We start from the raw sequence: 16,575 nt of genomic DNA, 5'->3' as shown, positions 1-16,575 counted from the left end.
AGCACCTCTCAGATGTCCAGCTGCGAGGAGCATCGTTGACTGAGGGTCCCAGTTGCACATTCTGAAATCCATCCCTGCGTTTGCCCTGAGGCTGAGCTTCCCACAGGCTTGGTCTTTTTAAAATATATTTTTATTGATTTCAGGAAGGGAGAGGGAGAGGGATAGAAACATCAATGATGAGAGAGAATCATTGATCGGCTGCCTCCTGCACGCCCCCTACTGGGGATCGAGACCGCAACCTAGGTGTGTGCCCTTGACCAGAATCAAACCTGGGACCCTTCAGCCCCCAGGCCAATGCTCTATCCACTGAGCCAAACCAGCTAGGGCGGGGCAGGCTTGTTCTTGAGAGACACTGCAGATATAGGACTCCTCTGGTGGATGACTTTTGCTCAAGGACTCCCTAGCATTCTTGCCAAACATTTTTAGAACTGCAAATAGTCTAAGATAATTCCATCTAAACTTTCTTCCTCCCCCCTCTCCTTCACATGGTCAGACCTGTCCCTCGTCGGACAGTTCTGGCTCCCTCCTCACTTCCCCTCACAGGAAAATGTGTTTTTCCTAAGAAATCTCTCCTGTTTTGATGTCCGCTTCTTGGAGGACCCATATGGACACCCAATGCTGTGGAGGTGCCAGGTAAGTGTCCTCAACATATTCCCAATCTACTGTTTCATTTGCTTTATTTCCCATTCTTTCCCCAGCTACCACTATGCTCTAGAAGTTGGCACTCTAGGTTATTCTCTGGAGAAGAGATATTTCAGGCAGTAAGAAGTGCCTATAGGTAAGTCCAGAGGGGGAAAGAAAGCAGACCTAGAGGATGATTAGAAAGATGTTCTAGTTTTTCCTTATTATGCTAATTATTTCTTTAAACAGAGTTTATTTGTGTATTTTTAAAAAATGGTTAACTATGATGATGTTATTGAGCTGCATCTAAGGAACAAGCATAATCAGAGACTTAAAGGCATTAGGATGCTTTTGCTGCCTCTCATTTCTGAGGCCCATCAGCAAGCCACCAATGGCTCCTGGACTTACATCCTGCGGCTCAGGCACCCAGATTCCAGTTCCAATTCCCGGCGGAAAGCTCAACTTGGCCCAGCTTGGGTCAGATACCCACCCTCACAATCAGTTGTGTTCAGGGGGACTAGGTCAGGGAAGGACCGTGGCTAGTCCATGTTCTACCAACATGGTAGAGTCCATGGCTACTGTGTGCATGCTGGATGTTCCCAGAGGCAGGAAGGAGGGTTGCTGTAATGATTATGTGTAAAGAGTTGGCCATCTGTTAGGCCTTCAGGATCAAACCATGCTTTGAAATCCCCAATTCCTCTTCCAGGATTCCCAGTCTCTATCTTCCTTCTTACCTAAACTCCCTATAAAGAAAATGAGATATTTTTAATTTAGAGCTTAGAGTAGTGAGGGCCTGCAAAACGTGTCTCTGCTTTCAAGTGGGTTATGGGTTATTTTTATTTTGCCCCTTATTAAATTCCCATGGAATGTACTAATTTTTAGCAAGCAATTGGCAACACTACTTTTGGACATTTGGAAACACTGGGAAGAGAAAGCTCTAGCACTCCCCACTTCCCCTTCATTGCAGCTCTTTTTGGGGTGACTTCATGTCAGAAGGTTAATGCTGTTTCCAAGTCCACCCTGTTGGCTTCTGAAGCCAGAGCCTTTGGTGAACTTAATGCTTTAGAACACGGTGAAGGTAAGATTTTGGAAGTGCCCTCCATTATCTTGATGGCCAAGCTCAAAGCTGGGCTCCTCATCTTGCCCCTGGTGCAGCTGTGGTGTCTGCTGCCAGTTGAGGCTGCCTTTGAAAGCTGGCACTGTGCTGGAACTGACTCAAGCCCCAATGGCAGACTTGGGTTGCAATGGAGAGTAGATTCCAGCACTGTCCCTGGAATGTGAACTTTTCCTGGAAACTTTCCAGGCTGCCTCTTAGAGAACAGCAGGCATCAACATATTCACACCAGGAGTCAATTAAAGAAAACCAAATTATTGCCATTCCAATAAACAATGATCTCTCTTCCTTTTCAACTAAACTCGTTAGGATGGCCTAAACGCCAGGTCTAATTACGCAATCAGATAGCATAATTCTGATTAGAAGCTTTTTGTCTAATTAATTTTCTCCTGCAACCCAAGTTATTTTTAGTAAACGTTAAATATGTATTTAAATAACTTTAATGCATTTTTTTTCTAAAACCTACTGGGATTCTCTTTCATTTATCCTTCCTGCTTTTTAATGAGGCATGAATGTTCCTAGGACACATTCAGAGAGGAAAAGAGCTAGGAGAATGCCACACCTTCAAAATTTAGCCTGTGAGGTGAATACACATACCTCAGGTACAAACACATAGATCAGACATCATAGGTTGGAGTGGGGGTCACCTAAGATGGTTCTGAATAACTGTTAAATGTTTGATCCACTGGAGGAAAAGGGGAGGAAGTAAAGTGGTGAGAATAGCAGCAGTTGATCATAACTACACCTTTCAAACTTGTCTGAAATAGACCCTCCAAGGGTACTCATTTTTAACAATTATCTGCCTCCTTCTCCTTCACTTTCCCTGTCTCTCTCTCTTACAGTAAATACACTTTTATCTTCCCAAGGCACATCTCTGTCCATCCCAAAGTTGTGAGATCTGCAATCCCAATGGTTTAAATACTGACCTTATAGGTAATAGAATGTGTCCTTCACATTTACTCAGCAGTGTCTGGTACATAATAGGAAGGAGGGAGGAAGGAAGAACAGAAGGAGGAAGAGGGGACGGATGGAAGGAGTGAAGATTTTTTTATACTCTGCATGGTTAGGATTTAACAATCTCTTTAAAAAAAAAATCATCCTGCTAGTTGAAAAGTACAACTGATGAAATTTGTTGAAACTTAGTTTGACCAGATGCTGAGAGTACTGGCTAATGTATGTCTGGTACCCTTAGTATGTGCGCATGAGGAGTGGGTAATTGTGGGTGAACTCTTTTTCCTTTGTAGTGAAATTTCTGAGGGCTCTGAGTTAAGATTCTATGTTATCCTCATGTTGATGAAAATTACTGCTGTCATTTTAGGTTTCTCTCAGTTCGTTGCCCTTGTCAATTCTGATGATGAAAAAACTCCCTTGAAATAAAAAAAAACCAACAATACAACATACCACACAAATTCCCATAGAACTCAAGAAGCTCCTTCCCTCACCCTTTTTTGGCTTTTTCCCCCCCTTTTTTTTTCTTTTTGTGGTGGTTAAGAGAACAGAGAATGTTAGTTTGAAGCATTTAAGTTTGATTACAATTTAGTAATTGTAGAAATTACTCTTTTCTTTTTGCTACTTTTTAATTTTATTTATTTATTTAATTTCTTTATTGATCTTTTGCTACTTTTAGTAAGTTCTAAAACCAATGTTCCTGAAACCAATGTATTTTCTCCTTTTTTTTCAAATTGGCCAAGAACAGCAGAAGGGGAAAATTCTATGTAATCATTCCTAAGAGATAATAAAAAAAATCACAACCACCAAACATGAAATAAGATTTATTTTTCTACCAATAAATCTGAGTAACTCACATTGACGTTGTACACATGGGAAAGGAAGAATTCCCTAAAGATGATTGCTTTAACATGTATGCACAAGGAGATTTGGGTTCGCTGCTAGTAAAGAAGGGAGCCTGTAATCACATGTGGTCAAATGATCTGTTTGCACTGCTCAGAGGGAGAGGATAGGGCCCACTTATCAGAGAGCCCCCAACACCAGTCAACAGGAGACCTCCCACACTCTTTGCCTTTGAGAAAAAGCCCAATTTGGCCAAACAGTAGATAAGGAAGAGAACTCACCTCTGGCCGGGCCACTGCTGGCTGGGCTGAAGTTTGATAATGTCTAATAATATCTCATGTTTACATAGGAACCTTTTCCTAGGGGCAAAGTGCTTTACCAGCATTATCTCATTAACCTGTCCTCTGACCCTAAAAGCATCCACATTTTTACTGGGGCTGAGGTTGAATAGAAGAGAAAAAGAACAAAAGAATTAAATGGCAAAGCTGGATTTGGAATTCAGGTCTCTACATTGCCAGGCCAGGTTGCTCTCCTGTAGTCCATCGTCATTCTGAGATGAGCGATTGAAGCCCATTCCAAATGATGGGGGACCCATGGCTTGACATGGCCTCATTTAAAGAGGAGAAACAATTCTGTTAACCCTTTTCTCTATTTAGTTGTGTCCAAAGAATTGGTGAAAAACCCTAAATATTCTACCTGTATCTTCTAATTAAGGAGCTCTTAATCTTGGTTCAATGGTTTTGGGGAGGTAGGAGGAAGTTGTCTGCAATCTTGAGTGTATATGACCAGACTTGCGTAATTTCTGGGGCCTGAACCCACAGTTCTATCAAATTTCCAAAAGGACTTATGATTTCTTGAAAAGAACCTCTGGGTTCTTAGTTTTGTTCTCCAGCTGTAGTGAGGTATTATAGCCAGTCTAAAGCAAAGCTAGTATTTAGATATTCCAACTCTATGTTCAGCTCTAATCTAGTTATGGGGTCATGGGACAGGAGAAGTGGATTTTGGCTGATAACCTATAAATCATATTTCTAAGGTTTCTAATACTTTAGTTGGCTCCAAATAAATTTCCACATGTGTTCCATTCATTCATTTTATTTATTTATCCAACAGATAATCACTGAGGGTACTACTTTCCTACGGCTGCTTTATCAGATTACCATACACTAGGTGGCTTAAATCAACAGATATTTATTCTCTCACAGTTCTGGAGGCTCTAAGTCGGAAATAAGACATCAACAAGACCATGCTCTCTCTGGAGGCTCTAGGGAGGACACTTTCTTGCCTCGTCTAGCTTCCGGTGGTTGCCAGCAATCCTTGGTGTTTTTGCCTCTTAGACACATAACTCCATTCTCCGCCTCTGTCATCACATGGCATTCTCCCTGTGTGTCTTTCTTCCTTTTTTAAAAAAATTAGGACAACAGTCATGTTTGATCAAAGGCTTACCTTACTCCAGTATGACCTCATCTTAACTATATTAACTACATCTAACCCTATTTCCAAATAAGGTCAGGTTCTGATGTTCTGGGAAGGACATGAATTTCGGGGAACACTAACCAACCCAGTATACTGAGCATCACTTTGTACTGGATGTTCTGCTGAGCACTAGAAGTTAAGTATTATAAGACAAATCACTGCCTAGGCACTAATAATACTTAATGATCTTGTTTGATTTTTTTTTTTAAGTCAGTAATATCCCTTCTTCTTGGGATTCCTTTCGTTGTCCCAAGATGGTGTAGGAGTGTCCCAGGGTGATGACGTAGATATCTATGTCTTTATTCTGATTTCCTTCTGGATTCACATTCCTGTCCATTTTGGCAGAGAGCAAGAGAGCTGGAGCGTATCCAATACGGGGCTCGATTAGCTTTCAGCAGTTGAAATAGCTACAGAGTCTTCCTTTCATCAAAAAATGAATTCCTGTGATACATGAGTATGTAGGCAACTGTAAACGGATCAGTGCAGAAATGGTGGGAGATGAGGCTGGAGAGCTTGGTGGAGATTATGGAAGGCCTTGTATGCCGTGCTTAGGATTTTAAACAAGGAAGAGACATAGTCACAGTTGCATTTACCATGATTCCTCTGGCACAGGGTGGAGACGAATTAGAGGAGGGACCAAAATGGAGGCAGCAAGACCAGTTAGGGAGCCTTTATGGTGATATAAGCAAGAGATGGTGGCCATGTGGAGGAACTAGAATTCAAGTTGGTTGGCCGATTATGGGGGTTAAGAGAGAGGACAGAGCCAAGGATAAGTTGAAGCTGCTGGCAGAATAAAATATATGGCACCAGCTGTTGGATCTCAAACCATTGCCCTTGTCCCAACAGTTCAGGATGCCTCTTAAACACCGAGAGCCTACAGGGCTGCATGCCTCTTAAACACTGAGAGCTTACAATAAAGCAAGCCAGTCCCTGGCAATGGCAGAGGGAGCATGATATGCCTTGTAAGTACTCCCTCTCCCCTGAGACAAGTCCTATAGAGGGAGCTACAATAACCGGCTCTGATAAAAATTGTCTGCTTTGCTTTATTCTTCCAACCATGCGAATGCATGGGCTTCTAAACATCCATGTGGGCTTATCCTGGATGCCCAGGTATGGGAAAGGGATCGCTCAGGCTGACGGCAACAGAGCCCATGTTGGCTGGGAGACATTCTTGTGTCCCTTGACCATCTTAGCACCATGCACTCAACGAGGGAGCTGAAGTTATTTCCCCAAACTGGAATACCAGTGGTGACTTTTTTTCATGCTTGGAGGGAGTCATTAACTCATCTTTCCCAAACAACTCCCAAACTCCTTAGGGAATCTGTTATTACCTGTCAAATCCCCCATCTTTGGGAAATCTTGGAGATTAGATATGGTGAACCCTTGCAAGCACATTCACTGAGTCATGTGGACTTGGATGTTGATATTCTGGAGTCACTTTGTCCTGAGGGGGATGTCTTATCAAGCTCCCCTGGACCCCTTTTATGTAAAACACAATGAACTAAATCCAAACCCACTTTGGCTCCACACATCTATGAGCTTACCACTGGTGGCCATGGTCCTCCTGTGATCCTCTGTTAAGTGGGATGAAGAGAGATCATGGAAAAGCAGGGTCTGATTCCCTGCTAACAAGGTACACATGTCTTAGAATAAATGCATTTCACACTCCCACCGCCCCCCCAAAACTAATCACAGTTTTAGTGATATTCCAAAGAAACCGAATCGATTCTATAGATACCAACAATTTAGTAGTCATGGTTGGAAGACAAAGTAGGAAGAGGGATGTACTACAGTGTGGGAGTCAAGGGCTCTTGGACAAATTTCTTAATCTCTTGGTGTCTCAGCTTTCTCCATCTTTAAAATGGGATAATAGTTTCTATCTCAGAGAGCTGTTGAGGGAATCAAATAAGGTAAGGTGTGTAGAGTGGGTACCACACTCCATGTATGTGTCTGGTACATCAAAACCCTCAATTAATGTTCCTGCTTATTATGACTCTGGGATAAAGGGAATGAGAGTAATGATGGAAATTCACCTAAAAGTTGTCAAAGGAATGACGAATCAAGGTGTCAGTGGCTCAGAAGCAGGGCTGTGTTCAGAATTTTTTCTTGCTATCTCCCCCTCCTGGCTTTTCCCTTTGATCTTTTTTTTTTTTTAAACACATTTCATCTTTGTGTTTCCTTTTTCTTGGTGTAGAGTGACAGGTAAGAAAGATCTCTAGGTTAAAAGAAGTGTCTCTGAGGAAAATGAAGCCGGCTCCATTCTGATTTTTCTTGAAGGCTGATCCTATGCAAAAGGCTAACACTGGGTTGAATTCTTTTATTTTCTTAATCAAATAGCCAGGATTAAGAGACACAGTAATGTCTACTCCTACACACGCAGTAACCTGTTGAGTATTTCTATTCATCAGCAGAGTCCAAACCTGGTGCTCTGACTAGTAGAAGATTGTGCTTTATCATTTAACAACCAGAAAAGGCAAGTTAGGTAGCCTTCTGATTGGACAGCAGAGATGGCATTTAGATTTTTTTCAGTGGCCACTTCAACTGCTCAGTTATAAATATAAGAGTGAGCTCTGAATGGGGACATAGATATCTGAAGTAAACATTTTGTACAACTTGTGGACCCCAAACCACTAGGTCAGTGGTCGGCAAACTCATTAGTCAACAGAGCCAAATATCAACAGTACAACGTTGGAAATTTCTTTTGAGAGCCAAATTTTTTAAACTTAAACTATATAGTAGGTACATTGTTATTAATTAGGGTACTCCTAAGGCTTAGGAAGAGCCACACTTAAGGGGCCAAAGAGCCGCATGTGGCTCGCGAGCCGCAGTTTGCCGACCACTGCACTAGGTGAATGGAGGAATTGTATATCGCCTTCCTCTCGTCCAAGATGAACTAACTGAATTTCCTTGCTGTTTCATTTAACTCTTGCTGTGAAATATGAGCCCCCTTTTGTAGGGGGAGCTCCCCTAAAGTAGACCCTGCATGAAGAACTTGAAAGTTTAATTTTTAGCCTTCTTTTTGTCAGCCACTTGTGCCAACAGTACTAGTAAAATAAAACTTCTTTGTGACTTGAGAGGTCGGTCTGGTTTGAAACATTTGCTCTTGTTTTCCGGGGCTCTTCTGACTTTATCAAGCCATTTGGCTTCTGAAGAATGCCGCAGAAGCACTGGCAAATGCCTGCGATGCTGGAAGCTGGGGGTACTGATGGCGAATTCCTACGGCCGAGAGCTTTCTACTCTCACTGAAACATGAACATACTTCCCGGGGACTGGCGCTGAGGTTGCCTCCTCAATTTCATTCTGTTCTGATGTAAATTCTTTTCCTGACTTATTCTCACTTCAATCCTGGGCTAAATTAATAACAACAGAACGGAAGACATTAAGACCTTAGTAAATATTTGTAGCGTGGTGATTAGAGGCACAGGCTACCGCCAATTTTGCTGCTCTGAGCTCACCGTTCAGAGCTTAAAAGAGGGAACAATGGTACCCACCTCATAAGGTGGTTGTGAAGAATAAATGAGATAATTATATATTAATACTGATGCTGATATGTATCACTTATTAGATGCCAAGTGCCAGTGGTTAGGGCTTTGTGTCTTAACTACTAGGCCATATTGTACCCAGGGCTTAGCGTATAGTCAATGTGCAAAAAAATGTGAGCAATTATAAAGATCATGATCATTATCACCAAAGTGTGAACAGCCAATTTTCCTTGCCCTTGACAGTATGTCTGTACAATCACGCCCCCTTTCACAAAGCTCCTCCCAGCGCCTATCTCTCCCCTGGCCCTCTTGGGTTCCTCTCCTTCTAGCCACACCGAACCTCCAAAGCACACTGTTCTGAAGGAAAGCCCGCTAGATTCAGAGTCCGTGGGAGACCTGCGTGATCCTTTATTGTGGCCGGGCCTGGCCTGGGATTACTCATGACCTTGAACAAGCTGCTGCTAACCTCATGGTTTCCCGTCTTCAGAATATGACCAAGGTCTAGTTGCCTATTTGTCGCTAGTACTGTAGGATCATGGGGAGAAGGATACAGGCATACCTCGGAGATATTGCGGGTTCTGTTCCAGACCATTGCAATAAAGCAAGTATCCCAGTAATGGGAGTCACATGAACTTTTTGGTTTCCCACTACATATAAGAGTTATATTCACACTGTAATGTAGTCTATTAAGTGTGCAATACCGTTATGTCTAAAAATACGATATTGCTAAAAAATGCTAACCATTACCTGAGCTTCAGCGAGTCATAATCTTTTTGCTGGTGTTACCTTTAATTTGTGAAAAACGCGATATCTGCGAGGCTCAATAAAGCGGAGCTCAGTAGAACATGGTATGCCTGTGTGGTTTGCAAACACAAAGGAAGGCGTCTTTAGTCCACTCCCCACTGGAGAGACTAAGTGAGATGAGAAGCATGTGCTTAGCTCTGGCTAAGGCTTCGGAAACACGTTCCAGAAGCCAGTGTGCTGTATCCAGGGCTTAGCCCAGCACCCTGGCACATCCTAGGTCCTCAACAAACAATTTGTTGGTGCTGAAGATAATGTATGATTTTAGCTCAAGGACTTGTTCTCTTCGTCTGCTGCAAGCCAGGGACCAGCTGCCACCCAGTCTCCCTCCAGCTACCCCAGACCTGGAAACTGGAGCTCAATGCTACGTGCCATTTGTTTTCCTTTGGAAATGAAAAAGTAAAACTGGTGCTAAGTTATGTCACACAAGCTTTCATTGCTGCTGCTGTATTTCCTATCCCCTGACCTGCCATACCTCCCCCAAGATACTTTTCCCTTTGAATTGTCCTCTAGAATCTGCAAGGCCCAGCTGAAGTCTGGGGATCCTATTTTCTGAGGGTGAAAAGCTGACCATCTGAGTAGCTTGTTTTCCTTCACGACTGTATGGGACTTACTGCCCCACTGCCAACTCCCCACACATTTGTCTCTGCCTCCCAATTGCCCCCTTTTTGCTCCTAATATGCCCACTTCTCAGAGACCACTTCTCAAACTCTAAACGGAATCTGAGGCCAGGGCCAAGCAGCCGTGCGGCATTAAAGGTGGGCCTGAGCTCCCTAAGAGTTCCTGCAAAGTGAAGCAGGCCCCCAGCGAATGCACTTTGGAATCCTTCACAATAGCCTCCATTTTATTTTGTTTGTGTAAAGTCTCCTGAAAGAGGTTTAGGGACAACCACCTCCATCTTTCAAATAGGAATGATTCCACATTAAAGGGTTGTTATAATAACTGTGAGGATAAAGTCAAATAATGAATGTGAAAGTGGCTTTTGAAAACAGTAAATGCCACCAAATGTCAAGTAATATTATTCTAAATAACATTTGGGCTCCAAATATTGCCAAACTCTGTCTAGAAATATAATTAGTTGCTTGTTTCCCCTTGGGGATGCCCTCCTTGCCCTGAGCGATGTGGCAAGTTTTCCAGGTGGACTGTGCCTCTTGCTTTTATCTGTAATCCCTCTGGTCCCTGTCATCAAGCCTTTTATGTAGTGGCCACTTGGTCAGTACTTCTCGAACTGGGTCACTTACAAGTTAGTATTGTCTTGGTCAAATTTCCTTTTTTTCTACACCTGTGGCACTAATTGAGAAATTTCCAAGTGACTGAATTCCCCCCCCCCCCCCCAATCTAAGAGAATAAGAGACACAATGTGTGTTTCCCAAAGTCCTGGCATTTTAACGGTACCCTTTTAACTAGTTCACTTTTGTATGAAATGCGAGGAACACAGATTCAGACGTAAGAAGTGTCACAAATTGAAGAGTTGAAGAATCAAGTTTTATGAGGGTGAAATAAGAGAAAAATAGGCCAGATCTACAAATTGTTTAAGTCCACTTTGGAGTGCTTTTGGTCTCTTCTAGGATTTCCTGGAGCCCTGGAGACTGGTATTCACCATCCGCATATGCATACATAAAAATATACCATCTATAAATAGCCACCTGCTTTTTCAGTGAAATTAAAGATGGGAGAGTTGGAAGAGAATTTCCTGGTATAATTACAGGGTTCAAACCTACAGCTGTTACACTCATAGTTCTACTCAGAGAATCTCTAATATCACTATTTTCTACAAGCACATTAAAAAAAAAATTCTACTTTTCCTCTAACAGTAAAACGCTATCAACAGGACATTTATCCTTGCCAAGATTGCTGACATACCTGCTTTAAAAGATTAGGTGTTGTGTGCAGTTATTGTGGAGACTAATTTTGTTTTATAAACTGCAGAAAATTTTCACAAGTGTTTCTGCCCCTTATCTAGGGATTAACACCAAACTCCTGCCAATATTTCTCTTAACCTTTACACGTGCCCTTTCACAAACACTCTCCCTCACATATTTCCTGCTTAGATGCACCTCCTTAAAAAAATCCCTGAGCTTCTAAAAGTCTTAGGTAAGAATCAACTACAGGCTGCACGCGAAAATCCACTCTGCTTCTCTGCCCCATGTGTCCACCCCCCCAGCCTCTTCTGGGTGCAGACATGCCCCCCCCCCCATGCTGTGAAGATTTGAATAATTTGTGGAACAGGCCTGGATGATCCAGAAATCTTAGAAGGAAGAACCGAGGAATGTGTGCTCAGTCCATTTGGTGAGCCTTCTGATGCCTTAATTTGGGGGAAGATAGAGACTGCTGATTGCATCCTCTTTGCCAGGCATGGGAGGCAGCGTACCACCATGCCTTCAAAAGTCATCAGGCGAACATCTGGGCTCTGAAGGAGGAGGCTGTTCTCATGTCACAGTGACCACAGCTTGCAGTTCCTTGAGGGAAGAGAGTGAGCCGGTGGTATTATTGGCCAGTTCATCCCAGGACCACCATGAGGCCTCTGACCTCCCGTGATGGGAGTCGTTCCTGTGCCAGAGGCGTGTGCCCTACTCCAGAGACTGAGCCACTCTGCCCCCTACGAGAGGTCCTCATAGAGACGGCTAAGAAGCTAGGACTCAGGTGCCACTCAAAAGGGACAATGCTCACAATTGTAGGACTCGTTTTAGTTCATGGACAGAAAGCTCCATGTGTCACACCTGGGGGGCGGATGTCATCCACATGACCACAGTTCCAGAGGTGCTTCCTGCTAAAGAGGCTGGACTTTGCGAAGCAAGTATCGCCATGACAACAGATTAACATTGCTGGAAAGATCAGAAGTGGTTTCAGGGGACCAGGATTTAAAGGCCCTGAAAAAAAAAGCCAGTAAGATTTACTCCTCACTGCCATACCTCAGATAGGGTCCATGGAATGGTCAGAAATCCTCCCTAACCTGAAGAATAAGGCCCATTTCTCTGTTTTATCACATTAAAATAGCATGGCTGCCCAAAAGATAAGAAGACTTTCTCATTCTAGTCCTTTGGGAAATTCCTGCTCGATTAGAAACGTGGAGAAGCTTTCATGCCCCTGCCCGCTAAGGAAGAACAGGTGATCAGACCATACCAGGCCAGTGTGGAAGATGCCTTCTGAAAGACATGGACTGCTTCAAAAAACAGAGGGAAAGCCAACATCCAGTAAACACGTGGAAAAATCCCTACACCTTAGAAAAAAAGACAAGAGCACACCATCCCTCTCCCCTCATTAAATTCCTAACAATAAAGGGTGGGAGGCGACATCCAATTTCCTATGTTGCCAAGGAATATGAAGACAAAATGGAACTCGAACTATTGGTATCACTGTAAATCGGTACAATCTTTCTGGGGAGAGTTGGGTAAAATGTATCAAAAGGCTTAAAAATGCTTCCACTTTGTTATGCAGGTTACTTTACTCCTCTTATCTTTAAAAAATTAAAAATGCATCCAAAGAACTATATATAAAGAAGGATGTTTAATATAGTGTTAGTTTTAATAGCGAATATTCAAAACCAACTGAATATCCAAAAATTGGGGATACATGATGGGTTAGCTCTAATTAGATTGTGAAGCAGCCAACTGAAGATCGTGTTTTTATATACTATTAATTAATGTCCTAAAGAATTGGTTGCTCTATACTATAAAATGAAAAAAAGGGTATGTAAGCATTTTACAGTACTAATTTTGTTTCAAAATTCTAATTAGCAGGCTCACACACATGACTGATGTGTTTGTAAATGCACACAAAAAAAGACTAGAAAAAAAATAATCATTTGTTATTGTATTTTGGGGGTATACTGGATACTTTTAATTTTCTTTATATTTTTGTCTTTACATTTTTTCCATATGAATATAATGAAATAGTAAAGTTATTTCAAAAATAAAAATTACTTAGAAAGAAAAAAAGAACTACATTAAGGACAACCACAACGTGAAAGGAATTAAACCGAGCACTTTTATCTCTGCTTACAAAAAAGCAGGTAGTAATTTATTCATACACAGTCTTTGTTCCCTCACTAAAGACCGATGCTCTTCCATCTCTGAGAGCCCCGAAGGACCAGGCGGTGCTGGGAAGAGGAAAGGGACACATTTACAGGAGCAGTCACGCAGCTCTCCCCGCAGAAGGGTCTAAGTGCCTGTAGCAGTTAATTTGTGAGCAAAGAACCCTGTTGGGAGCCTTCCACCTACCCTAAAAGCAAACATTCTTCTTAATAGGCCATATTAGTGTGGTGTTAAAAAAAAAGCATGCTTTAACCTAAAAGGTGTCATTTTATGAACAAAAACTGGATAAACCTTAAGAGACTAGAAGCGGCTATTTTTTGCCTTCCTGGATGCCCAGATCTTCCCAGGTGAGGGTGACCTCACACCCATTGTGATGCTCAAACCCAGGAGGATCTTAGAGCCGCTCTCTGCACAGAGTGCAGCCGCCTGACTTCCTCCTCCTGGGGAGGACCGTCTGTCGCTGGCTTGCACTCTGTGTATTTGTGAAGCACACCAGCCATGTGTGTGAGCCTGTTAATTAAAACAAAAACAGAACTGATTCTGTGGGGCTTTAGAAGTGCAGAACCTCAGAGCCGAGGAAGGGAAGAAACACAGCGGCATCCAGGCTACTGCTGGGTCTCCAGGGCCGCCTGAGAATGAGGCAACTGTATTGTGAAAAGCCAGGAAACAGCACCTGAATTAAAGAAGAGAGGCAGGTGAAAAAAAAAACAAAACAAAGCTAGCAGGCTTGGAATTGGAAGTATTTAAGAATGCCTTCATCATTTCCCGGAGGGACTGTTTAATATCAAAGTGCCTGGATAGTGAAGGCTTCTCAGTCTAATCTGATTCCAAAGTCGGCTTCTGGGACAAGAGGGAAGAATAGCTTCAGTGGCTTCTGAGGCTTTCCCTGGGGTGAGGCCTGGAGTCTATTCCTGCCAGAGCTGCTGAGTCACTGCCACCTTCACTGCCACCTCGGGGAGTCACTTGACCTCTGGTTCAGTTGACCTAGAAGGGAGAATGCAGCTTACAGCTGAGGAATGCTCCTTAGGCAAGGCCCTTGCTATTATCTGGAACCGTCCCAGGACTTTCCCAGCCACCTGAACCCAAGGGACCTAGGTATTAACAATTCAGATAAGGTTCATCAGGATAATGCAAAACACGAATCAGTTTACATACACACACACACACACACACACACACACACACACACACACCCCTTACTGAATTCTTCCCAAGAAAAGCAGACCAACAATATCTTCTAGTTCTCTCTGGAATACGTACTTCACCTCTGAAGGGAAGTAAAAACATGGATCAGATAGCAGCTCTTTAAAAGCGATGCTTATTCTGGACCTTCAGTCAGTTATCCAAAGCAGGATGTGAAAAGGCTTACCGGAGTGTGTGGTGGGTGGTGTGGAGACAGGCAGGAAGCAGCAACAACAGGAAAAAAATTAAGGGACAGTTAAGGCATTCATGATCTTTTTAAAAAATACAATGAAAAAGAGACCCCAAAAAAAAAAATGTATGCACACTTTAATAGCTGATGATAGCTCAATTGATGTTTCTTTTTTTTTTTTCAGATTTAACCCATTTTGGAATTGATAATTATTCAAAGTGTGTATACATTTTGGGGGGATACCCTATAGACCATCTCTTCCTCTTTGAGACCCATCCAATGTGTTTCCTCACACCTTGTTTCCATACCACTAAAGCTTAGTTTTTTGGCTGACTGATATATATGGGCACTGTAAACTAAATAAACATTCACTTGGTATTTTAAAAAAAATTTATTTTGTGATCTGTACATGTGATAAAGTGGGGCTTCCTTGTAGACTTTTAAAGGCAAAACAAAACAGAAATCCAAAGTAAAAATGTATAAATACAATATATATTTTCTTACAAAAATGGGAGATTTACAAAATATACATACCGCACTTGTCTCTATTTTACAAATTTCACATGCAAGAGATACAACACAAAAGATGCCAAAGAACTGCGTGGTGGGAGTTTTAAAAATCTGACAAATGAGACAGTTTTGGAGATGTAAGAAACCCAAGGTCAATAACTTTAATATAAAAAGCAGCTCCACTCGACTGAACATTATAGAAAGTAACTTGTATTCCTGACCGTACCCTCTATGATTTAAAAACTGTTCAAAACAGCATTTTAAAACTGTTTTGAGAAATACGACAGTGTTGCAAGATTGGAGGGTGGTGTCAAAGGTGGAGTAAAGGTTAGTTCCCATGATCCTCTGCTCAGCTTTAGGCCATTATGCAAAAGAATCAGAGTTCTATTATAGAAAAAAAAAAGTACATGATTTAAGATTAATAAATTTAAGTCATCCAGCACATTTCAAAGGACTCCAGCATTACTTTGAAGTTTACCTTCTTTTAATGACTTTCTTTAAGAAGGGGGCCCCTCATTTGAATAGTCCTCTTCATTTACTATCATTTCTGCAGGTCACCTCCCCACCCAGCCACACAAAGACGGGATCAGCATACACATGATGTGTTATAGATGGATTTATGGGACTATGACAACAGGACAAAAATTTTTCTTAGTTCTAAAATTTAACTTGTCTGTATAATGGAGGCTGAAAACATTATGCTCTTCCTTTTACCTAGGAGGATTCAAGTTGGAGAAAAAATATAGAAAGGAAACCTACAGGCAGGTTTCTAGGAAGAAAAAAAAAAATGAAGGGAGGGATTTCCCTTCACATTTGAACAGAGCCCATTTCATTGGATCATGTGTTCTGAATTAAAATTGATATAAAGCAAACAACAAACCCCCTTGCATTTCCTTTGGCCAAGTCAGAATCTCTGACCCAATGGGGGTACGGAAACACACTTGCCTTTCACCTTTCCTTAAAAAGGAATGTTTATCTCAACCAAATTAACATCCAGAGAGAAGAAACCTCAGGTTTGCGCTACTTTGCCTGTAAAATTTGCTGTCTTCACAGTTACGCCTTTCCTCAGAGACACTTTTGTTTCCTCTTTTGTCTCTTACAACAAAGACAAGGGGGGAAATGCATTCCTGTTTTGAAAAGCAACAAGTCATCACTTCTTTTCAGGGTATCAAACAAAACAAAACACCCTTCTCTCTTCCTCCGGCTTTCCCCAGAAAATAAAATAAAAGCAGAAATACCTACTACTCCTTTGCATCATCTCCAAAGGCTACCTTCATTTCTTTTGCATCCTCACATTAGGATTCCAGGAGGCAGGCCTCCCAAGACTTCCAAATGCTTATTTTTCAAGACTTGAAAGGAGAAAAGGGGGGGGGAGAG

General features: G+C 42.1%; 1 protein-coding gene and 1 pseudogene across 1 annotated transcript in view; one reads left to right on the top strand and one right to left on the bottom strand.

The window, feature by feature from the left end:
• Positions 1-10,747: 10,747 nt before the first annotated feature.
• LOC102254443 lies at positions 10,748-12,455 on the top strand (annotated as a pseudogene).
• Positions 12,456-13,760: 1,305 nt separating this feature from the next.
• FZD7 (frizzled class receptor 7) overlaps positions 13,761-16,575 on the bottom strand; it is a gene marked incomplete at its 5' end in the record, with an annotated part of 5,151 nt that continues 2,336 nt past the window's right edge. The window contains one exon of the mRNA XM_005858242.2: positions 13,761-13,989. Coding sequence (XP_005858304.2) covers positions 13,867-13,989 — 123 coding nt within the window. The remainder of the gene's footprint in view (positions 13,990-16,575) is intronic.

This window comes from Myotis brandtii, unplaced genomic scaffold (assembly GCF_000412655.1).
Source record: "Myotis brandtii unplaced genomic scaffold, ASM41265v1 scaffold1162, whole genome shotgun sequence".
NCBI classification, from domain to species: Eukaryota; Metazoa; Chordata; class Mammalia; order Chiroptera; family Vespertilionidae; genus Myotis; species Myotis brandtii.
This window is presented reverse-complemented; position numbering and strand designations above follow the sequence as displayed.